This window comes from Trachemys scripta, chromosome 4 (assembly GCF_013100865.1).
Source record: "Trachemys scripta elegans isolate TJP31775 chromosome 4, CAS_Tse_1.0, whole genome shotgun sequence".
Classification (NCBI taxonomy): Eukaryota; Metazoa; Chordata; order Testudines; family Emydidae; genus Trachemys; species Trachemys scripta.
In genome coordinates this window covers 106,896,602-106,921,606 of record NC_048301.1, presented here as the reverse complement: position 1 = coordinate 106,921,606, position 25,005 = coordinate 106,896,602, and the positions used below count along the sequence as shown (strand labels likewise).

General features: G+C 47.4%; 1 protein-coding gene across 1 annotated transcript in view; it reads right to left on the bottom strand.

The window, feature by feature from the left end:
- Nucleotides 1-5,638, bottom strand: part of CTSD (cathepsin D) — a 36,041-nt gene extending 30,403 nt beyond the window's left edge. Inside the window, exons 1-2 of the mRNA XM_034770298.1 lie at nt 5,433-5,638; nt 1,008-1,164 (exon numbers count right to left, since the gene is read on the bottom strand). Coding sequence (XP_034626189.1) covers nt 1,008-1,164; nt 5,433-5,599 — 324 coding nt within the window. The 5' untranslated portion in view covers nt 5,600-5,638. The remainder of the gene's footprint in view (nt 1-1,007; nt 1,165-5,432) is intronic.
- Nucleotides 5,639-25,005: the final 19,367 nt, after the last annotated feature.

The following is a 25,005-nucleotide window of genomic DNA, read 5'->3' as shown; positions in this document are numbered from 1 at the left end:
ACCCTCATTTCCCCAGCAGCTCAATGATAGAGCTGGGTTCTATTCTTGGCTCTTACAAATTCCAGCTCAGTGCCCTGGCCACAATGACTAGTAACAGCTACCTCTCCCTCCTGCTTAATGCATTCAGTGAAAACTACAGTTTGTTATGCCCTTGCATCACAGGCAGTGGATTGTGGCACCACCAATCAGGCGAGAAGTTGAGAGGTCTGATTACAAAGGAGAAAGCTTCTACTGACAGTCAAAGTTTGGGTAATTACGAATGAGGTGAGAAGAAATAGGCTACTGAAGCTGTGAAGACTGTTTTAAAGCACTCTTGGGTGTGGCAGCGGGTTTATTAAAACTGCCAATAGCTGTAAATAAGAGGCGCTCACCCTTCAAACTATGGCTCCTCCATTCCCGGTGAGCGTACACCACATCTGTGTACTTATGTAGTGCTACACTTAAAAGGCCTTCTCCCCCCAAAGTCAAATGAGGCATTGCCATTGATGTCTGTGGAAGCAGGACTGGACTTTAAGGCTCAGATCTTCAAAGGGAGTTAGGCAATTTGGACCTAAGGGTCTAATCCCTGCAACAGCTCTGTAAAGGAGGTGGTATCACCCTTTTACATATGGGTAAACTGAGGCAGAGTAAGGCACTTGCTGCAGAATTGAGGCCCTGACTTTGGCAGGGTGATTTCCTTGGGAGTGGATTTCCACAGCACTGGATGAGAGTATAATGTGTCTGCAAACAAACATTGCCCATGGGCAGGGGCTGTCAAGGTCTGAGTGCAATTCAATATTCACAGCAAAGAGTCAGGCACTTGAGAAGCATTTCCAGCAGGATGAGTCAGCTATCACTGTGGGCAAGCAACAAGCTCTTTTTCCTGTCCTTGTGAGTTGCAAAAGGGGTGCAGACGACAACAAGTTTCCAGGTTAATGGGAGACCCTATGCATTGATGCAGGGAACTCCCTGCAATACCATGCTGCCAAATAGAGTAGTGACCCTGCACAATTGGCTGCTGTACTTACATCCATGTAGTTCTTCAGGGTCTCTGGGGTGGGCTCCCCTACGCCAGGCACGCCCAGCTTGTATTTCAGGAATTCGCCCATTGCATTCAGATCAGGGATTTCACTTCCGGCTTCATTTAGGATGCGGCGCACTGAGGGGAACTTAGTCAGTGGGATTCTGTTTGGGAACCAAAGAAAAGCACATTGCCAGTTAAAGCAAGTAACCCCCCAATGCCAAATGACAGCATCCCCCCCGCCCGTCCAAGCAGGGCTGGACCTCATGCAAAGCAAGTGATCATCTGGTACACAAGGAGTACTCAGAGGTTCAGTAGCAGTCTTACAAAAATCCAGAACATGCTGCTGTTTAATGTTCTGAGGGACAGAATTTCCCTCCTCCTCCTTCTCCCCAGGGAGACAGCACCTGTTTCTGTTGATCTGTGCATACAAATAAATGCACACCAGGGCCTGTAGGGTTCTCAGGAACATCTTCTGCTGGTGCAAAATGGCACAGTTCCATGGACGTTAACGGACTGGCCAGTTTACATCAGCACAGAATTTGGCTCCTAATGTCAGCAAGGTTTACAGCGCAGCTCCCAGCCTGGGCAAGCTTCAACAAAGTTTATATTTTTCTGAAGCCTACTGTTGGGTCTTCTTTCTGGAGCCTTAATAAGAATACCTAGCGCTTGGTGCTTTTCATGTGTAGACCTCAAAGTGCTTTACAAAAGGAGGTATCTGCGATTATCCCCACAGATGGGGAAACTGAGGTACAGAGGCTGACTTGGTCACACAGCAGGTAGGTAGCAAAGGCAGGAAGAGCACCCAGGTCTCCCAAGTTGAAGCCCAGTGCCCTCTCCAGAGAGCCATGCTGTTAGTCTCTCTCAATTCCCAAGGCCTGTGCATGAAGACAAGCACTCACGGCTTCCCATCTGGGGCATGTCTACTACACTTCCAGCTGGGGAAGTGTGTGTCCTCAAGCTCGGAATGGCACCCTAAATTTGGCTCATTCAAGGATGTCTACAGTAGGAGCTGGGGGTATGTCACAATCCAGCGTTTCTAGCATGAGCTGCTTCTAAGAGTTGGAAGCTCACCTCAACTTCAGTGACCCACATGAGTTTGTGTGTGTGTGGAGGGGAGGTGGGCTACCAGCACCAGAAGAAAAAAAGTGTCAGGAAGTTTGGATATCGCCATTATTACCTTCTCCTGCTTCCATCTTTGGGGCACTTCCCTTGTTCTAAGGCCCTCTTCATACCAGAAGCAGAACCGTGCTAGCTCTTGCTATGTTTCAACACACCATTTTCATGACAACCGCCTGTTCCAAAGCCCACTGATGTCAATGGGAATCTTGCCATTGACTTCAGTGGGCTTTGCACTAGGCCCCCCATTAGCAGGGTGCTGGATGAACATGGAAAAAAAATTCTGTTAGTCTTAAAGGTGCCACAGGACCCTCTGTTGCTTTTTACAGATTCAGACTAACACGGCTACCCCTCTGATACATGGAAAAAACAGACCATTCTCGCTCTGAAGGGCTTATAAAAACCACATTTGGGGAGGCAGCAGGTGTAGTGTATAGCGCTGTTTAGTTTGGGAAATGGTTCCCTAATTCAAATGAACAGGGAAGCCTTGCTAACAATAGTTACTGATCCAGCCTCCAGATCCCACCATAGGCAACACCTTAGACTCATCTATTATTGGGAGTGGACTACATCCACCCTGATCGAATTGGCCCGGTCAACACTGGCTCTCCACTTGTGAGGCAGCTCCCTTCTCTTCATGTGTCAGTATAACAATGCCTGTATCTGTAATTTTCACTCCCTGCATCTGAAGAAGTGAGGTTTTTACCCACAAAAGCTTATGCCCAAATAAATCTGTTAGTCTTTAAGGTGCACCGGACTCCTCATTGTTTTTGTGGATACAGACGAATACGGCTACCCCCTGATACTTGACACCTTAGACTCAGACTAGCAACTGCAGAAGTGCAGTGTTCCCAACTGCTAGGGATGTCCCAGCACCACTGAACTCATGGCCCTCAGCAATTTCACTCAAATGGGCAAAGCACGCTAAGGCTCAGGGCCCCTATGCTACTAATGATCTTTCGCAACTTCTGGAGCCAATGGTTTTGCTCAAGAAAGTGGCCTGCTCCTCAAGGTGCGGTAACCAGCCTGCTCAAAACCATCCATTCCCGTCTCCCCAAGAAGCCATCCATTTGGACGCTGTTGTTTGTAAGGACTCGGCCAACTTCTTCCTGAAATTTCTGTATTTCAGGCCTTCTCCACACTGGGAAATTGACTGTGTTATTGCAAGCTGTCAGGTACCAGGGCTGTACTGGTTGCTGCTGGCCCACAACAAGAGTATAATTTTGTTAAAAACAGTTGTTGAAAACTGCTCGAAGTCCAGAAACAACTGAAGCACAGGAGGGGCTTTATACAACAAATGAGAGCTCCCGTATCAGGCTGTTTGCCTATGATCGAAGAGTGGTAAAGTCAATACCTAGCTAAAGCCACTTCCTTTGTCGATTATGGTCCAGTGCAAATAAAGAAAGTTAAAACATTGACAGAAAGCTGATCACAGCTCATGGAAAATTAAATAAGGAAAACAACTTACAGCTATTTTACAAAGATCTAAATCATGATAAGCAAACACTCCACTGAGGTTCCACTTGAGAGGACAACTGTCCCAGCTTGGCACTCCCTAGATCAGACTTCTGACTCCCAGGCCCTCATTCACTGTTGTCCAGCACCTAGAATAATCATGTGTGTGTGTGTGTGCGTGTGTGTGTTACAACTAGTACGCTGGACCCCCGCTAGAACGTAGGGTTTTGGATCCATGTGTGGTCCCGCGTTAACGCAGGAACCGCGTTACCATGGGGACCGCATTACCATGGATTCCAATGAAGGTAATTAAATTTGGGATCCATGCACAGTCCCGCGCTATAACCAAATTGGCGCTATAAGACGCGCGTTCTAGTAAGGGTCTGCTGTATTCTGATCTGAAAGCATTTTACACACACTTTGCACTGTTGAAACGGACTATGCAAAGTGCAGGGCCACAATGATCAAGCTCCTAATGTGTCCAGAAACTCCTACTTCTGTATCACAGATCAAAGACAGACTTTAACAAGAGGGCATGTTGTTTCCACAACCCAAATCCTCGGGTCAAATCCCCCAAATCCAGTGCTACCTACTTCCAGAGTAAATGTATATTTTATGGAGGGTTTTGTTTGAAGTTAACATATTCACTGTCCGTTTCAAAAACAAGAGGAGAAAATTCCTGACCACTATGTAAAACCTCAAGTCTTGATGATCTCTCAGAATTTCCATCGGCCTTAACAGGAGTAAAACTTTCCAAGCCCTGGTTTTCAGAAAGGCTGAACACCCACATTTCTAGCTGAAATCAAGAGCAGCTGCAGGTGCCCAGCCCTTCTGAACAATCAGGCCCTGGGAAGTTTTGCTCCTGTAAAGGTCAATGAAACTTCTGAGAAATCATCAAGACTTGAGGTTTTACTTAGTGGTCAGGAATTTTCTCCTCTTGTTTTTGAAACTGTCAGTGAATAGGTAAGTGAAAGTTAACTCAAAACAAGCTCCACCCCAATATACATTTACCTTGGAACTATACAGGAATGAATTTGGGTGAGTGACCTGAGCCTGACAGGTTTGTTTCTTAGGGCCACATCCTGCTCGATGCTGGTCATCCTCAACTCTAACCAGTTTCAATGGGAGTTGAGTGCGCTCAGCCCATTTGCTGGATTTGGCCCAGAACGAAGGTGACTAGTAAACAGCTGCAACACATCCAGGGTGGCACACTATACGTACTTTTAACTTCTGCTTAGCAGTAGCGAGACACTTTAAAGCACCCCAATGCTTCTTCTGAGAAAAACTTCATGAGCCAAACTGTGCCCTTGGAGAGGCAGGTGCATCTCCCAGGGAGGGAAGTCAATGGAAAAAGTCCATGCCTAGCCAAGGACCAAATATTAGCTCATGATGGGTCAGATTTTTTTTTTGCCTTTTTGCTTAATTCTCCCATTTCCAATCCTTCCCGAGGGCTGGATGCAGGGAGACTGTCTCTTTTGTCTGTTAGGCGTTTACCTGAGTCTGCAGCTAATTCCTCACGTCAAGTACTAATCCCCCCCCCCCCCCCATGAGCTCATGATGGCAGAGAGAAATCGCAGCCTCCCAAGAGCAAGAGAGACACACATATTCTTAAGCAACAAAGAGCCTGGTTTTCTATAACCCTCCGCAGTTACCAGAGGCAGTGAGGCAATGGGCAAGCCCAAGCAGGATGACTCTTAAGAAATATGTCTCCCAGGAGGCCTCAACAGCTCTTTGGAGCAAGGGGTGAGCAGCTGCTGTTGCCACCGGGCTCCCCGCCAGCACCTTTGTTTACAAGAACCTCGCCCCGGGAGCCCCTAGCGCCTGCTGTCTAGCCGTGCCCAGCTGCAGCGTCCCTCACCTGATCAGCGCCGAGCATGGGACCACAAGGGCCAAGAGCAGGATAAAGGCGCGGAGCCCCATGGCTGCTGCGGAGCTGGCTCCCGGCGTGATGGCTGCTGCAAGCCGATCCGTGCGCCACTGCCTTCCCACACCCTCTGTTATCCAGGGCAGGGGATGACTGAGCATGGAATCCTGTGACTTTGGGATCAGCTGACGGGCTGAAATTGCAATCCCGTGTCACGTGATCACAGCGCCCACTAGGGGAGGAGGAAGCTGGGGAAGGGATTTAACCCTGTAAACGCCACACTCGGGCGGAGGGAGGTAGTTTAGGGCCGTGTGGTGCTAGACTTTCCGTCAGCAGTATTGCTAACCCAAGCATGCAAACACCATGAGTCAGCCCCCCTCCCTCCGCCACAAAATATCATGAGACTGCCTTAGAGTGCTTTGCTGTCTGGCTTTTAATTTGGACTTCGGTCACAGGTTTCAGGCTTTTCTCTGCAGCCAGGAAAGCTCAAAACTTAATAATAATTTTAAAAAAGGGAAGAGTGAGCTGCTGGTGTACTCATACGGTTTTCGAAAAAACACCAAACGTGACAAGACTTGCACTACGCTTGCAAGAATTTGCAACACTGGTAGAGCGATTGTGCCATGTCTACTTCCCACTCAATCATATAACCTCCCTGTGGCAATCGGGGCAGCTGCTGGCATGGAAAGAGGAGATCGGGAAAGTATTTCATATATTTGTACCTGCCTGTTAGTCTCTCTCACGGTATGCACAGTGTGCCCAGCCATTTCATAGCATCGTCATCAGCCAGGTGAGGAGGCAGTAGCCCACCGTGGAAATAAGTCAGTGGGCACTCAGAGAGAATATGCCACATAGCCAGAAGTTAGATGCATCTACCTGGTGGTGGGTCATTAGAGGAACCCCATTTGAAGAGACTGGCTGCACAATGGCCCTGTCCTGTTCGAAACCGGTTCAGGGATGACCACAGGTGTCTTGGCAGGTTAAAACCTGTTGGGCAGATGGCGAGAGAGTGATTATTAATGACTGTCATCGCAGACCTCTCATTACACCAAGCAGATTCCACCATGTCTTGTGGTGGCACAAGTAACTATAAAGGGCTCCTAGAAGACTGGCGAACTGGTGGGTGGTTGAAGAGGTCAGAGTACAGAGGGAAGCTGCTGTTATCACAGCCCTTGGCCAGGAGCAGGATGGAGGCCCCCTCACGGCAAAGATGGGGTGGTGCTACGTTTCTAAGTATTGGCAGCTATGGCAATGGAGTTGCACAAAAAGTCCCCATAATGTGCATAGCTTTGTTAAGCTCTACATCTAGCAGCCTCACGTGAGACGAGCGACACCAGACAGGAGCATGTACTCTGCTGCTGAATAGCAGAGGGCAAGGACTGATGTTCTAAGCGTCCCTGCACTTTGAACTAAAGATTGTTAGTGCAATTTAGCAGCTAGAAACAAGGAGGAGACAGCATCATGTGAGCTGTCAGCTCACTGCAGACCACTAGCAAGGGTTTTGTGGACCACCCGTGATGTATGGACCACAATTTGGGATCCCTACCTAGGGACCTTAGCAAAATTGCAGTATCTGGACTCCTTGGTCCTGTAGGTTTGAATTTTTGTAGGGCAGCTGCTCCATTTCAAGGCAGATGAACCAGATTCCCTGGATCTTTTAGAGAATACCCTGAAAAGCCAGGTGCAGTCTGGTTTGTCTGGATGTTAAAGGTCTGGGGGCACTTTTTAGGACGCAAGGGGCCTTTGACCAAAATTTTACCCACTCTGAAGTTAGTGTGGGGGTGTTTGTGGCTGCTGCCCTCTAATCTAAAGACAGTAAAACAAACCTTAGCTGCATAGATTGTAAAGAGATCCATCAGAATGGGATGTGCTTTATAATGGCCAGCTGCAGGCCTCCTGCTGCTGACAGAATTGGGCTCTAAGCCCATCTGCGAAGCACTACTAGAGAATCTTCCGAGTGCAGGGAGGGGGGACCTCCAGCCCTGTCCATATAGAAACTCCTATGCCACTTCCCTTCCCTACCTCTGCCAGGTAATGTGGGGGGCTGGAGGAAAAAGAATGTAGCCAGGATGCTCCCCTACATTACACTGATCCTGGGGTCCGTTTTCATCCTCTTGATTGCTTAACAACTAGCACAGAGGAGTAAGAAAAACATGAAATATAATTAGGGACTGGGATTTTCACAGCCTGAAGCACCCCCTGGAAGCCTGCTCCTCTCCCATACCCCCACCTTGCTATTATTATATCTTTCTTGGAGTAGCAGGGGAAAAGCCATTATAATTATTCTTTTTTTCCCCTGTGCATTTGCATTTGAAGAGTTACTTTGGAGTCAGTGAGAAAAGCAGGACTCCAGAAGGAATAAAGGATTGGCAGGAGATGCGGCTTTGCAGCACCCACTTCGCAAGAGGGCTTTCAGGGTAAGGAAGGGGTGGGGGGGTCTAACAGCTGGGAGGACACTTCTGCTAAGGAGACTGAATTTAATGGATGGTTAATGGTGCCAGACAGCCAGCCATGGCCCTTTTTGATCTACAGCACAGGTGGAACAGGGGCTTCTCCAAACTTATGGGAGAAAAGGGAGCTCAGTTTCCAAGCCCATTCAGTTTTTGGCCTCTACTGAGGCTGCCAACAGGGGTCTCCCTTAGTAGCAACTGGGGTGGTGTGCTTGGTGTTTTAGTTACCCCATTCCCTGAACCCTTTATCAGCCTCCATCAGATTCAAACACCTCATTCTGTAGGGCCTTCCGGGATCTCACCCCCACCTCTGCTCTCATTTCTTCCTACACTCCTGTGTTCCTCCCAGTTCTCTCTCCTTCCTTTGCCCTCCCCCCCCCCCCAGCTTCACTTCCTTCTTTGTGCTCCCCCACCATGCTTCAGAGAGTCAGCCAAGCATCCTTCCTCCACCTTCAGGCCTGCTGCTTCAAAGAATCTGTCCTGCCTCGCTCTCTCTATGATCTCAGCACACCCTCCCCTTGCAGGGGAGAGAACATGGCTGCTGCATGTTTGTTAAATGCTGGGGGGAGGGGAGGAAGGACAGTTCTATCAAGATTAATAAAACCAATAAACCAAAAGTTTCAGAAGTGACTAATGATGTTGGGCACTCACCTTGGGATTAGAGCCAAGCATGACAGACATGCAATATTCTGGATAGACCCTTTTGAATTAGGTTTAATACTGTTGGGGACCACTGTATTAAAAATGCAATTGTTTGTGTGTTATCATGAGATCTGGTCTACTCTACACACTTACATCGATATAACTGTCTCTCGGGTATGAAAAATCCACACCCTGAGCAAGGTAGTTATACCCACCTAACCTCCGCTGTAGACAGCGCTAAGTTGGTGGAAGAGCTTCTCCTGTCGACATAGTTACTGCCTCTCACAGAGGTGGATTAATTACGCCACCAGGAGAGCTCTCTTCCAGCGGTTTAGAGCATCTTCATTAAAGCACGAAGGGGGTAGCTGCACTGATGCAGCAGTTGAAGGGTAGACCTGCCCTGAGATTATATGCAATTTCACTGGGAGGTAGGGGTATACTACTGTAATCCCTCCAGTTATCAGCCCTTTGAAACTTTGTCCTGGGAAGGGGACCTATTGTCTGGCTCATTACCTAGTCACACTCTCATCAAAAGTTTGAACTGGATTCTCTTAGAGACCAGCAGACAAAGAAAGGCTGTTGGGATAAATAACTTGGTGGTAAACAGACTCAGGGCCTTCTTTCTGAACCAGCAAATGGACAGGGCCTCTGGTCAACTGAAGGCCCCGGTCCTTAGGGAAGAGTTGGAAGGACTCTGGCCTACTGAGTTCCCATCAGACTGCTCTCTTGCTGAGCAAAAGGTATGATGAACTTGAAACCACAGAAGACTCACTAGGTGAGTTTTGAAGGACTGCTCCTGCCAGAGCCCCTGGTGGAAGCAGGGGATGATCTCAGGTAAGCTTATTAGCATGCATGTAGGTTCTTTTATTGTTTTTAATATGTTTCCTCTGTAGTGCTTTTGCCTTAAGACTAAAACAGGCTTTCTTAGAGAGAGCTGTGTACTAACTTACAACTGTAGCAATTACATGGTGTACTGTCTCTGAGGAAAGAAGAGATGCAGGACTGCTTAGGGAGTCGGTCTTTTGCTGGGAATAACACAGGGAACTGTTCAGCCTGGAAATAACCCAGTCAGGATGGGGAGAGAGAAGTTGGTCTCCATCTAAGAAAAGGAATAGATTGGGAGCTTTTGCTGGGCCACTGAGAGGAAATACAAGTGCAGGGGCCCAGAACTGCAACACTGGACAAATTCATTTTTTTGCCATTAGAAAATGGCTATTTAAGATATATTTTTTAAATTTCTGAGCAAAATGAATAAATAAAAACGCAATTAGGGTTGAATAAAATATTTGGTTGGTTTTTTAGAAGTTTAATTAAAAAAATAAAATGTAAGCACATTCCAAAATAAAACATCTTTTGGAAGCATTTACTTTCAGAAATTAATTTTTCATTAATTTCAGCATTTCTAATTTCCCCTCCCCTTTTTTTGGACCAGAACTGTTGGCCAAAAATCAAGCCAAATTCACAGTTGAAGTCCACCTGCATCTGGAGACCCAGGTTTGAATCCCCACCCTGGAGCAGATGTGTGCCTTAGCCACTAGGTGTGGAGTCATTCTTGCTCTCTGCCCCAACGACTGTTCAAGTATTTTATATAAAGTGGAACAGATTGCACAGGAGAGATTGCAAGCTACCTAACCCAGAATAGCCTACAGCCCAGTGGTTTGGGCATCACACTGGGCTAGGGGAGACATGGCTTCAAATATTTGTGTGGGGATTCCAGTCTCAGTCTGACCCATCCCAGGAGAGTACCTGAACCATTAGGCTAAAAGTTATCAGGGAGGCACCTCTTCCTCTGGCTGTTTTGTGAATCTAGCCCCCACAGTTCTTTTGCCCAGCTCTGGATGAGTGCTCAGCACTGGCTGAAAATGTAGGCCCTTGGCAAGTGTTTCAGGCTGAGCATCCAAAAAATCATTAGTCACTTTTGGAAAAAAAAAAAAAAAATCTTGGTCTTCAACCAGGGCCGGCGCAACCCATTAGGCGACCTAGGCGGTTCCCTAGGGTGCTAACATTTAGGGGGTGGCGATCGCAGTGGCCGGATCTTCGGCCACCCCGGTCATTGGCAGTATTTTGCGGGTGGGAACTTCCGCTGCCTAGGGCGGCAAAAAATCTGGCAGCGCTCCTGTCTTCAACCCACACTGAGCCCCCAGACTAGAGCTTGGCTGATTTTAAGAGATATTCAGCTCCTGCTGCTCTCTGACATTAACAGGAGCCGAAGGTCTTGCTGCTGGTTTAGATGCCTGGAAGTAAGTGGCTTCCTAAGCCCAGCTAGCACAGAACTGCAAAGGTGTAGAGTCAGGAATCACCCCTCTGAGGTCTGACTGATTAACAAAGGGTGGCTGCCAAACTAGTCCTACATGAAACTCTCATCTTGGCTGGCTGGTGAGGTCCCTCAGACTCAGGCTTCTCCCCGACCTCACTGCCCTTAGCATTCCTTTCCTCAGGATGGAAGGGTGCCAAACCCCAGCTCACCCACTGCCTGAGAGAGCAACTGCTACCTCACTTGTATGCCTGAATGTGTGTGTTATCATGTGCCTGTTCTACCAGTGATTCAGCAAAACCCTCAGCATGCAACTGTCCTACACCCTAGTGCTCTCTCTATTCCCCACTTCCCTTGTCTGCTGTAGCAATGTCAGCAAAACCCACTTAACACATTCCCAGAAGGCTCAAGACCTGCTAACAGCTTGGGGCATCTCAGGCAAACAGTGCCAGCCTGTTACATTCCTCCCTGCTTGAGCAAAGCCCCGGCCATCCTCCCTGAGGGTATGTCTACATTACCCACCGGATCAGCAGGCAGTGATCGATCCAGCGCGGGGGTGTGTGTGTCAATTTATCGTGTCTAGTGTAGACGCAATAAATCGATCCCCAAGCGCTCTCCCATCGACTCCTGTACTCCAGCGCCGCAAGAGGCGCAGGCGGAATCAACAGGGCAGCAGTCGACTCACTGTGGTGAAGACACCACGGTAAGTCAATCTAAGTACATCGACTTCAGCTATGTTATTCATGTAGCTGAAGTTGCGCAACTTAGATTATGGTCCTTCCGCTGGCCAGAACTGGCTGCGACTCCTGAGCTGGGCCTCCAGGTCACCAGTCACTGAGGTATCCCTTCTCCAGGCCATTGGCTGGGGTCCCAAGTTCCCTTGCTGGTCCTCTGTAACAACAACTCCCTCTCCCATCATCTCATTAAACCAATAACACCCAGGGAAACTGAGTCCCACCCTCTCTGCATGCAAACCATTGGAAAAAACAAGACAATCCCCCACTTTGTCACACCTCCTCACCCAGAAGGTTATACATTGCTTGTCTCTTCATTAGGCACAGAGATAACTGGAGTGGTTGGGACTCCTCCTCCCATTGAGCTGCAGTAGCCACCCATTCAGACATAACCAGATATATGCCCCTGGATTATCTTCCTGCCCCATTTTGGCTACAGGTGGGCTGGGACTTCCAGGCAGCTTGGACAGTGCCCCAGGTTCACACATTGTTGCCTCCAGTGTTCCTTCCTGGCTGGAGAAGGGTCTCTATGGTACCCAAGAGCTGCCATTTGAGCTTGCTGCTGCTCTCCTCCCCGCTGTTCCATTAGCATCTTAATTTCCCCCTTGTCTCTCTTTTGCAGAGAGTCTGAAAAAGTCTCCTAATTCAGGGCAAATCCTGCTCACTCATCCTCCCAGTCCCAGCAGAGCCCCATGGGTCTGCTGCATAGAAGCAGGCAGGCCAGCAGCATCCTTACCCCCATCCAAACAAACCTACACTGAGCCTAAATAGAGTCACCCTCTGTAATGGGCAGAGAGTCTTCCCCATTTAAGGCAACCAGGGTGACCCCAGCCTAGCACAGCTGCCAGAACTGCCAATTAGGGAGGCATGCACTCACAGCTGGGCCACTAAGGAAACAAGTCCAGGTATAAAGGAAGGGTAACAGAGTGAGACAGGGAGGCCTGGGATAGTGGAGAGGCCCCATGCCAGGCTGTCCCTAGGAAACAGACAGAGACAAAGGAAGACTGCAACCCCTGGAGTTTAAGGGCTGATTGACTCATTTTAGATTAAATTAATGGATCGGGCTAATTTGAGATGAATAGAGGGAAACCAGTTAGGACCTCTAGTAGGGTGACCAGATGTCCTGATTTTATAGGGACACCCCCAATTTTTGGGTCTTTTTCTTATATAGGCTCCTATTACCCCCCACCCCCATCCCGATTTTTCATACTTGCTGTCTGGTCACTCTAACCTCTAGAGAAACTGCTCCAAGAACAGTTGGCATCCTTTCGGGAATCTGCTTTATAAACAGAAAGAAACTTCTAAAGTAAACCTATGTAAGGCCCCACCCAAAGCCATCACGGTACTAAACTGTACCTTACTTTACCTCCTCCCATCTAGCTCACACCGTAACTCTCTGCCCAAAGGGTATACCTTCACACCCTTCTATCCAGGCAGGGAAACAGGTCATGGGCACTACTGACTAAGCAAAACCCAGCAGGATCGGGGTGGGGGCAGGGAGGCAGCATTGGAACAGATATCAACCATCACTCTTCAACATCTAAGGGGTTAGGAGGAAACCGTCTCTGTGGGCAAGTGTAAAAGGCACATGTTATCCACACCTGCTGTGGGTCCACCCTCTCTTAGCTTCCCCAATTGGGTCATCAGTAATATCAGCCAGATTTTCTGGTATTAAACAGCACCCCCCTTCAGAGGGTCTCACTTATTAATAGAAAGCTCAACAGAAATACAAGATAGACCTTCACCTAGGCAGACTCCACCTGAAGTTAATCTCACAACCAGGCCCTTGACCCACAACACACTAACCAAAATGGCCCCCAAGGCATTCCTTTCGTGGAGCCAGGGACTTCCCACAGACTGCAGCTCTTCTCCAGGCAGCATGGAGCTCCTTGCAGACTAGGCCTCCTGCAGCAGCTATCTGGGAGGTCCCTCTCCTTGAAAGCTGTCCTGCTTTAGTCCTTGGGAACTCCTCTGTCTAGAAACACCTCCCTCTAACTATGCTGTGGTAGTCCTTTATCAGGTTCAAGTACTCATTAGCCAATTAGCTGCCAACCAGCCACCTAGGCAATTAATTACTTACAGGTGGGTGAAGATGGGCCTCTTCTCTTTAAGGAAGTCTGTCACAGGTAGACCGATCCCTGACTCCCCTTAAAGGGCTCAATCACACTGTGACAGCAGACCGGTCCATAACAGGGTGTGACAGTCAGGCTCCAGACACCCCATGGGGAGAACTGCCAAAAATAAGCAGTTAAACCAACTGATTGCATACTGTATTATTGTACTATAAAAATATATTGAGTAAAGTCTTTTATGAAAGCTTGTAATGTTCTGAACTGGCTAGTCATTATGAAATATGTACACACACTGGTTATTAATTATGTATTTGTGTACATAGAAAACAGTGCTCACAATCTGGAGTGCAGGGTGGTGAGCAGTCAAGCAGGGAAAGGAAAGGCACGTCCAGAACACAAAACTGGCATCAAGTAACTATCCATTGGCCAGCCTAGGAAAAGACAATGATGGACCTTTAGAGTTAATCGAAAGACATTGAGACAACTGCAAATTGTGAAGAACATCCCAGCTCTCGAACATCCTGCTCTGACTAACCATGAGTCTAAAAGGAAAAAATCTTTTAAAAGCAGGCTTGGAAGTGAGGGTTTTTTTTTTTAAATGGAGGAGAGTCTCGAGTCAGGAGGTTGTCTGTCAACCCTGGATCCCATCTATAGCTAGGGGGTGTGCTAGGAAACTGTCATAGGCAAATCAGTAACTCTTATTAGAAAAGGGATTTTATCTAATATGAAAGTGTAAAGCCTGAGATGGTGTCGTCATTTGTATTTTCTATGTAATTGGCATATATTTGCTTTCCCTTACTTTGATTTTTCTATTAAATAATTATTTTATCCCAGGCAGGTCTCTGGGGTGGAAGCCGTGTGGAGTGTGTATGCCAGAGGGAGCTGATAACTGGGGGGCTGAGGTCACCTTTGGGGGTGACGAACCGCAGAGGAATGGTGCGAGTGTCTGGGGTTAAGAACTCAGGAGGACTATTTGGGGAGACTCAGGACTTGAAGGGCTGTTGGTATCACAATGCAAAGAGTAACGGGGCTGGTGGGAGCCAGGGTGAGACCTTATGCTTATGGGCTGGCTATTGGCGTCAGGGATCTGAACCATAGCTGCACAGCACAAAGACCCCCAAGGTGACAGGTCAGGCAGTGACAGAACCCCTCACTGGTCTGGGTGGTACCCAAAATATCACACAGGGGTTTCATTTTTTCCCCCACCTTCCACGGAAGCATCTGGGACTGGCCACTGTTAGTCAGGATACTGGACTAGAGGGACCATGGTTTTGATTTGGCATGGCAGTTCCTGTGCCAACAGAGTGCTGCAGGTCAGGCTTATTGCAAATCCGTCAAAGTGCCTAGAAACTATAGAGTTGGCTTCCCAAATGTGGGCCATGAACTCTGTTTGATATAGGGTCTTTGCATTGTTAAATAAAGTATTGAAAAGCAAACCAAATATAAAGATGCAAACAACCTGACAAATCAAACACAGTACAGGAGACATTCGGACAAGGGAGTGATGCTGTAGCCGTTGTATACAAAACAAAGATACCAGGATGAAGGAGTAATCTCTGAAAAGCAAAAATAATAATAACCTCACAAAACCCAAACCACCCACAGCAAGAAGAAGGGAGGAGAAAAAGGAAAAGAAAAAGATGGTGGCGAATGTGATGGTATAGGAGGACCTGGATCAACTGCTGCTAGCTAGCTGTGGAACTCAAAGCTGTCACTCTTATGCACAATAAAAAATAGTTGCTTTAGGCTATGCCTACACTACAGAGCTTACAGCATCAGAACTGACCCGCTGCAGCTGCGCTGTAAGGTCTCCCATGTAGCCGCTTGATGCACTCCCAACAAGCAGCAGTATCTATGTTGGTGGGAGAGCGTCTCCTGCCACTGCCCCCCCTAGACTGACATAAGTTTCACCGACAAAAGTGCTAGTGTAGACAAAGCCTAAGTCAAAAAAGAATAACTAATATGTGTGATGCCTATTATATGATCCCAGGAGCAATTTGAGGCTTTCCCAAGATCCAGGAGTGCAGTGCTTCAGAGCTGGCTTGTGGGCAGTTTTGTTAGATTTCCAAGGAATGTCAGTATCAAAGAATCATAAAATATTAGGGTTGGAAGACACCTCAGGAGATCATCTAGTCCAACCCCCTGCTCAAAGCAGGACCAACACCAATAAAATCATCGCAGCCAGGGCTTTGTCAAGCCGGGCCTTAAAAACCTCTAAGGATGGAGATTCCACCACGTCCCTAGGTAACCCATTCCAGTGCTTCACCTCCTAGTGAAATAGTGTTTCCTAATATCCAACCTAGACCTCCCCCACTGCAACTTGAGACCATTGCTCCTTGTTCTGTCATCTGCCAACACTGAGAACAGTTGAGCTCCATCCTCTTTGGAACCTCCCCTTCAGGTAGTTGAAGACTGCTATCAAATCCCCCCCTCACTCTTCTCTTCTGCAGACTAAATAACCCCAGTTCCCTCAGCCTCTCCTCGTAAGTCATGTGCCCCAGCCCCCTAATCATTTTTGTTGCCCTCCGCGGGACTCTTTCCAATTTTTCCACATCCCTTCTGTAGTGGGGGGACCAAAACTGGACGCAATACTCCAGGTGTGGCCTCACCAGTGCTGAATAGAAGGGAATAATCACTTACCCTCAATCTGCTGGCAGTTCTCCTATTACTACAGCTCAATATGCCATTGGCCTTCTTGGCAACAAGGGCACACAGCTGACTTATATCCAGCTTCTTGTCCACTGTAATCCCCAGGTCCTTTTCTGCAGAACAGCTGCTTAGCCAGTCAGTCCCCAGCCTATAGCGGTGCATGGGATTCTTCCTTCCTAAGTGCAGGACTCTGCACTTGTCCTTGTTGAACCTCATCAGATTTCTTTTGGCCCAATCCTTCCATTTGTCTAGGTCACTATGGACCCTATTCCTACCCTCCAGCTTATCTACCTCTCCCTGCAGTTTAGTGGCTTCTGCAAACTTGCTGAGGGTGTAATTCATCCCATCATCCAGATCATTAATAAAGATGTTGAACAAAACCGGCCCCAGGACCAACCCCTGAGGCACTCTACTTGGTTTTCTATCGGGAAAGCTACATGAATGACTTTGTGTTGTGTCAGCCTTATGTTATTATAGTTGAAATGCTGGGATATTTCAGGGAATAGTGGCATTATAACTCTAGCCATAGCTGGTATTTGCTAGGGGACTTGTAACCAGAAAAAACTATGCAATTCAGGATGATTCAGTCCTGCTCACCTACCTCTTTCTCAGCTGAGTCCATGTGCTTCTTGTGACGAACTGGGACTGTTCTTACTGTGGTCTGTGAATGCTGACAGGGGAGTGTGGCTGAATAGNATGGTGAATCGCAGGAGGCCGGGGGTGCAGGGCCCTGAGTCCCCCAATACTCCGCGACACTTCTGCTATACTTGAAAGAGATATGCCCCCATACACTCTGCTGAACAAGACACTGTGCACTAGGGTCTGGGTCAGGTTTGTGAGGCAGAGAACCTACCTCTGAATGGTTCCACGTGCTGCAACCATAGGGCCCACTCTATCTCCTAGACTGAAATGGTGGCTACAAGGCAGACCTACTACTGCTCTGTAGAGGGCAGGGGTGATGGGAGCAAGTAGGATTCCCTTTGCTCTGCCCCCATAGAAATACTCAGCACTCCTCAGCTACTTAGGGCTTTCATGAGAAAATGGGAACATATTAAGCTAATTTTCCTCTTGGTGCCCATGACAGAGACACAAGGCAGGTGCCTCTAGCCAAAGGAGCCAGCTGAAGAACCATATTAGAGACCCTGTGAAGAAATTCATCATCTCGTCACTAACATGGCACACCACAGAACAGGCCTGCTGGAACTCATCTCCTCAGCCAACCCAATGGCATCCAAGTTCAGATCATTTGTCTAAATGCAGCATCTCAATTTACGAGTACAAAGGCCGATGAAGAACGTGAGGATCCTAGAGGCTGGACAAGGCAGTGACTAGTACAGCGTCCTCCATGTAAACACTATCCCAAAATACTTTACAGAGTGTAACACAGTTAAAACATTAACATGAGAGAGGGATTTTAATACTATCAGACACGCACTTCCAAATATCAGGAACCTCGTCACTGAAGGTCAGACAGCTGTCATGTGGGATGGATTGAGTTATGGCCCCCTGCCATCACCTGGGCTGGGCACCGCGATAGACACTGTAAAAAACACACATTAACAATAAGGTCTAGAATTGTAACTGAAGGTGGTTAAATAAGGAATTGCAGACTCTGTGGGCCAAACTGTTAGGTCCTTACTTCACTGTGATTTCTGATGTACTCAGGATAAACGCTCACTGACATCAATGGGAATTTGCTTGAATAAGGACTGAATGAACACCCAAAGCTGGCAGCTATTTGAACTAGTGAGCCCAAGCTCCGCTATGCAGACTGTGATTGTTCTTGGGGTACCCAGGACTGTGCGTCACTTTGTTATCCCCATCTCCTGCGTGAAGAAGACATAGTTGTGCTGAAATGGGTGTTAGCTCCCTGGCACCACCAGCCTGTGAACCACCTGAGCCCTCTCCTCTGGGCTAGACCAGCCCTTACTTTGCCTTGCAGGTTCACAATAGCTGCACCCAAATCCCCAACTTTGAGGAATTCCCCTGTATCCACGGAACACACACAAATACAGGTCTGATGTCCCCAGGGGAACAGCATATACACCAGCTTGGATGAGTCAACTCAGGATCAGCACCTTGCTTAATATCACCACACTGACATATATTTATCCTAAAAACAAGGATAAATTTATTACCAAAGATTCAAGAGATATTGAGTAAGGCTAATAGGAGACAGGTTTCAGAGTGGTAGCCATGTTAGTCTGCATCAGCAAAAACAATGAGGAGTCTGGTGGCACCTTAAGCCTGATCTACACCCGGGGGGGGAGGGATCAATCTAAGATATGCAACTTCAGCTTTGAGAATAGTGTAGCTGAAGTCGACGTATCTTAGATCGACTTAGAATCACTTACTTCGCGTCCTTGCAGCGCGGGATTGATGGTCACTGCTCTCCTGTCGACTCCGCTTCCGCCTCTCGCCGTGGTGGAGTTCCGGAGGCAATGGCAGAGCGATCGGGGATCGATTTATCGTGTCTACCTAGATGCGATAAATCGATCCATGATAGATCGATCACTACCCGCCGATCCAGCAGGTAGTGTAGATGTACCCTTAGAGACTAACAAATTTATTTGGGCATTATGCATTATGCCCAAAGAAATTTGTTAGTCCCTAAGGTGCCACAAGGATTCCTCTTTTTTTTTTTTTTTTTTTTTTTGATAATAGGAGAAAAAGGTTACATAGAAAACAAAATCATAACACGTGTTCTAGAGACCTAGCTTAACTATTAGGCTGATCTTCTGTCTAATGAAGTTTATCTCACTCAAATCCTGCAACCAACTGGTTGTGATCCCATTTTCATTAATGTAAATGCATTGCTTGTTTGCTTCCTAGGTGCAGGATGACAGGGGGATCTTCTTTGTTCCCCAAGTATAGTCCAGGAAGCCTTTGAAGTGTATCTCAAGATAAGGTTCTCTTCCTTTAGGTGTTTCTATACCTGTTAGCTCCTATCTAAAATTCTTACAGTCCTTCATCTGCATTCAGTTTGGGCGGGTGATAGGAGACCCTTTGTGAATGAGACAATATTTAATTTACATGTCGACAGAAAGACAGGCAAATAAACATCTTTTGTCTGACAGATGACCTCTTTCTCCACCTCTGCTATGACACAGAATCGAGAACATATTTTCAGTATATTTATAGACTTCCTCATATAGTATCTGTACATACATTTTGCAATGATATTAATGACCAGCATGACCCTGGCTTTCGGTTAAGATCTCACATGATATTCTTTGCTGACCCACAATGTATCTACCAGGATCAGGATAATCTTGTAACCCCTTTGCCAGGTGGCACCGAGGGGTTCTTGGATCACGCAGACACACCAAAGTTCAGAAATGTTTGGCTCTGGGATGTGTGGGAGATCAGCAAAGACGATCTTAGTGCTCACGCCTGACCTTAACGTGTGCTGTATATTTAAAATGGAGGGTGTGGGATGCAGGTCGTTATGCAGACTAGATCATTCCAGATTGCACAATATTATCTTCAAACATTAAAGTGGCTCCTTTCAGAACACTTCTTGGTGCCTTGAGTTTTCTGGATATTCCCCTTGTTTACTAGGCAGGGTTTATAGATCTGTAAAGATATTCACTGGGCCAAATTCAGAGGTGATGTGTAAGGTAGTGTTAGGGTGACCATATTGCCCTGTGCTGAATACGGGACACCTGGTAAAATTATTCATATTCAAGTGAGTTCAACAGCTATCAATCAGAACTATGCAGTACAAACGTTCAAATTAACATCAGGTTGACTGAGCGCCTGTTAAAAAGAACTACTGCATAGTTGGATTCTCTTTATTTACCTTCTTATAACTAAGGCTTTAGGGTTCACATGGGGAGGGGTGACGCACACACCTCTTACCCCCCGCCCACACACACACACAGGGAGAGGTGACACACATGTGCACACTCACATACACCTCTCTCACACAGGAGGGAGTGACCGACCAACCCTCCCTTCCTGCCCGGCACTCTCCACTCTCCATGTTTGGCTGGGCCCCCAGGATGGACCTGCCTCTTCTGGCACCTGGTGCCGCATCTTCCCGAGTCAACAGTGGGGGGGGGGAGGGGCATGCAGGATCCCATGCCCCCCTCCCCAGATTTTTGCCAGGGTTCAAACCAGAATGTGACCAGCAGCAGTCTTTCGGCACTGTGCCTGAAGGAAGGGATGGGAGCTGCTTCCAGCCATGGAGGTGGATGGGGGGAAAGGGATGACCTGGCCCGTGACCAGCAGCAGGACCCACCAGTACTGACGGGGGCTGGGGAGGGGGAGACAGAAAATATGGGACAATTTGTCCATTTTTTAAGAAAAAGTCGGGACACGTGCAGGAGGGTTTAAATACGGGACTGTCCCTTTAAAAATGGGACATCTAGTCACCCTAGGTAGTGTGAGCAAGACACCCTATCCCACTGAGGGTACGTTACGCTTGGAAACTCACATAGATTTGCGCTAGCTCTCATTGAGCTACCATGCTAAAAACAGTAGTGTAGCTATGGTAGCATGGGCAGCAGAGAGCGCTGGCACGGGCTAGCTGTGCTGAGTACAAACCTGCCTAGATCGCATGGGTATGTACTTGGCACAGCCAGCCTGTGCCGCCGCTCACTGCTGCCCTGGCTATGCTACTACTGTTAGTGTGTTAGCACGATGTGAGCTAGCAGGAGTATAACTATATGAGCAGGGAGTCACAGCTCTAGCTCCAAGTGTAGCCATAGCCTAAGACACCCTGACACTCCAATTCTCTCAGACCTACTTGCTCCCACTCCCCAGTGTACGGGAATACATGCACAGGTGTCAGAAGGAGCTGCAAGGAGTGGCCTCCTTTAACTACTCACATTTTTATTCACTCTAGTTCACTGCTTTCCTTGCTACATGTCCTCTCCTGGCCACAGGCGCGATGTAAGGGTGGGGTGGGGATGGAAATTACAGGTTGGAAAGTGGGTGTGTGCCTAAACCTAAGTGAATTTAGATAGAATCTAACTTGATATAAAATGAACACTGAGGGGGCTGGAAGAAGGTGTGAATTACACAACCCTAGACTCCCTCTAGTCAGGTTTGACTCACTCACCCTGATTTTGATCCATTGTCTTAGCTGAGATGCCTTTTAAAAGTTCTTTCTATTGAAGGCACAAAGGCCCAGATCCTGAAAGGTATTTATACCTACAAATCAATGGGAGTTAGGCACCTAAATACCTTTAAGAATCTGGGCCAAAGTGAATGTAATCCATGACCAGCCATTGTGAATTCCGGATTAGGGGAAACTCAGCTCTTTCCATTTAAATAGCAACAATTCTTGGTTAATTAGATCTGCAATAAGTTGTGGTATCTCTAATAACAATGACCCCAGCTATGACAGTAATGAGCATAGGATAAGAAACCACCACTATCTTGGTCATGACTGGGAACCTCTGGAGCAAGGAGAATTAGAGTTGTAGAACTGGAAGGCACCTCAAGAGGTCATCTAGTCCAGTCCCCTGCACTCATGGGAGGATTAAGTATTATCTAGACCATCCCTGACAGGTGTCTGTTTAACGTGCTCTTAAAGATTTCCAATGATGGGGATTTTCCTAATGTCCAACCTAAACTGCCCTTGCTGCAATTTAAGATAATTGTATCTTTTCCTGTCCTCAGAGGTTAAGGAGAACCTTTTATGTACTTGAAAACTGTTATGTCCCCTCTCAGTCTTCTCTTCTCCAGACTAAACAAGCTCAATTTTTCCAATCTTCCCTCATAGGTCATGTTTTCTAGACCTTTAACCATTTTTGTTGCTCTTCTCTGGACTTTCTCCAATTTGTCCACATCTTTCCTGAAGTGTAGGACCCAGAACTGGACACAATACTCGAGCTGCAGGGCCGGCTTTAAGCCGATTCAGCCAATTCCCTGGAATGGGGCCCCGCGCCTAAGAGGGCCCCGCAACGTCCGCGGGGCTGCCGGTGGAGTGAAAAAAAAAAGAAAAAAGCCACGTCCTGCTTCTCCCCCCTCCCTCCAGTGCTTGCGCTGCCATACAGCTGATCAGCGCAAGCCTGGGAGAGAGGGATGAGGAGGAGGAATGCGGCGTGCTTGGGGAAGACACTTGGCCAGGGCGGGGATTTGGGGAGGGGCCCAATGGGGCACGGGGGCCCATTCCAGGGGACGGGGTTGGGGCGGGGGGGTGCCAGACAATTTGCGTCCCGGCGTGGGGCCCCGCACATGCGAAAGCCGGCCCTGTCCAGCTGAGGCCTAATCAGCGTGGAGTAGAGCGGAAGAATTATTTCTTGTGTCTTGTTTACAACACTCCTGCTGATGCAAAAAAGCAAACATCATTCTGGGATGTTTGCTTTTTTACAACAGAGTTACACTGTTGACTTGTATTTAGCTTGTGATCAATGATGACCCCCAGATCCCTTTCCGTAGTACTCCTTCCTAGGCAATAATTTCTCATTTTGTATGTGTGCAACTGATTGTTCCTTCCTAAGTGGAGTACTTTGCATTTGTCCTTATTGAATTTCATCTTATTTATGTCAGATGATTTTGAATTTTCATCCTATCCTCTAAAGCATTTGCAACCCCTCCCAGCTTGGTATTGTCTGCAAACTTTATAACTGTACTCTCTATATCATGATCTAAATCACTGATGAAGATACTGAACAGAACCGGGCCCAGAACTGGTCCTTGTGGGACCCCACTTGCTATGCCCTTCCGGCTTGACTGTGAACCACTGATAACTACTCTCTCGGAATGGTTCTCCAACCAGTTATTAACCCACCTTATAGTAGCTCCATCTAGGTTGTATGTCCCTAGTTTGTTTATGAGAAGATCATGCGAAACAGTATCAAAACTAAGGCTTACTAAGGTCAAGATTTACCACATCTATCACTTCTCCCCATTTACAAAGCTTGTTATCCTGTTGAAGGATGAAGGAATGAATCTCTGTAGCTCAGGAACCAGGTGCTGTAGGTAGGAACTGTAACAGATTTACATCCTCTTTTGATTAGGCACAGAGGGGGACACACAATGCATACCAAGTAATGGGTTACACTTTCACAGGCTCCAGTCCTGCAAAAAGCCCAGCATGGACAGATCCCCTCATAGAATATCAGGGTTAGAAGGGACCTCAGGAAGTCATCTAGTCCAACCCCCTGCTCAAAGCAGGATCATTCCCAAGACCTATTTTTGCCCCAGATCCCTAAATGGCCCCCTCAAGGATTGAACTCACAACCCTGGGTTTAGCAGGCTATTCCTCCCCCCACATCTATGCAGGGCCCTATTGACTTCAGTGGGATCCTTCACAGATTTGTATGCGTGTTGCGGCATGCAGGATCAGGGCCACAGGCAAATATAGAGCTTATAAGAAAGGATCGAGAGTCTTGTGATTCTGGCACATGCCTGGGTGTCAAAGGATGTGCATTTCACTCCTGACTCTACCATATAGGCTTGTGACCTTGAGCAAGTCATTAAGGGTACAATTTTCAGAAGTACCTAGGTCCCATTTTCCAAATGCACCTATGTGACTTGGATACTTTTGAAAATGGGTCTTTGAAACAAAGAGATTTAGGGTAAAATTTTCAAAAGTGTCCATTTTTCCTTCTGAGAATTTCAGATTAAAAATACTAACATGCCCCAAAAGGGTGATGTGTGTCTTCATTCATAAATGGTGGTGAAATGCTTGGAGATCTTGGGCTAGAAAGAGGCATATTATTATTGGATTAACACCTAGACATAAAATGATTTTCTTCCCAAAGCCTTAGCAAATACCATTACTCATAGATAATTACACATCTGCATGTGGCAGAAAGTTCCATCTAGCAGGGCATGAATATTAATACAAGGACAACGAATAACTGAAATTAATAGATTTCTCTGAGAGGTGGAATCAGCTGAACCCAAGCACAGATGCAGTCAGGAAAGATTTTCCTAAAAGGATGCTTAAAAACAGAAACCAAAACCCAAGAGAAAAAGGACAAAAACATTCCCTTCCACTTTGGGGTTCAGCATAGGCTTATACCAGGCAGTGCAGAACCCAGCTTCTCCATAGGTATTATCTTATCCCTCTCTCCTCAGTTTATAGTCCTTCTCCTGAGCAACTGTGCAAAGGGGCACTGGGGGGCGGGGAGGAAGGAACTGAGCCGATGTTAACCCTTTGTTCACATGGCCCAGGCAGAGCCCTGCACCCTGCCACAATTTCATTCTGCCTTGGACAGCTGCAACTGGGGTTGTTTTAAATCATACCGGATCATTTAGCATGTTTGCCCCCTTCCCCCCCCGAGTTTCAGAAGAGATTTAGAAACTGGAATATTCCTGCCCTCAAGAGCCTTATTGTGTAAGAGTTAGAAGCTATCACCACCCTTTGATTAATTACATTTGATTCAAATTACTCTCACTCAGGCCTTGGCTACACTTGCAGCTGTACAGTGCTGTGAGGTAAACCTGTCTTCATACAGCTGAGTAGGGAAAAGCGCTGCAGTCTGTCCACACTGACAGCTGCCAGCGCAGTGGTGTGGCCACATTTGTAACATTTGCAGCTGTGTTGGGAGTGGTGCATTATGGGCAGCTATCCCAGCATTCATGTGGCTGCAACGTGCTTTTCAAAATGGGGGGGTGGGGTGGATTGTGACAGGGAGTGTGGGGGGAGAGAGAGTGCTTTTTGGAGCATGTCAGCTCTCTATTTTGCAAGTTCCAAACTCCCGGCCCCCTGCTTAGGGTTACCATACGTCCGGTTTTTCCCGGACATGTTCGGCTTTTTGGCAATTCCCCCTGGATGGGGGTTTGATTACCAAAAAGCCGGACATG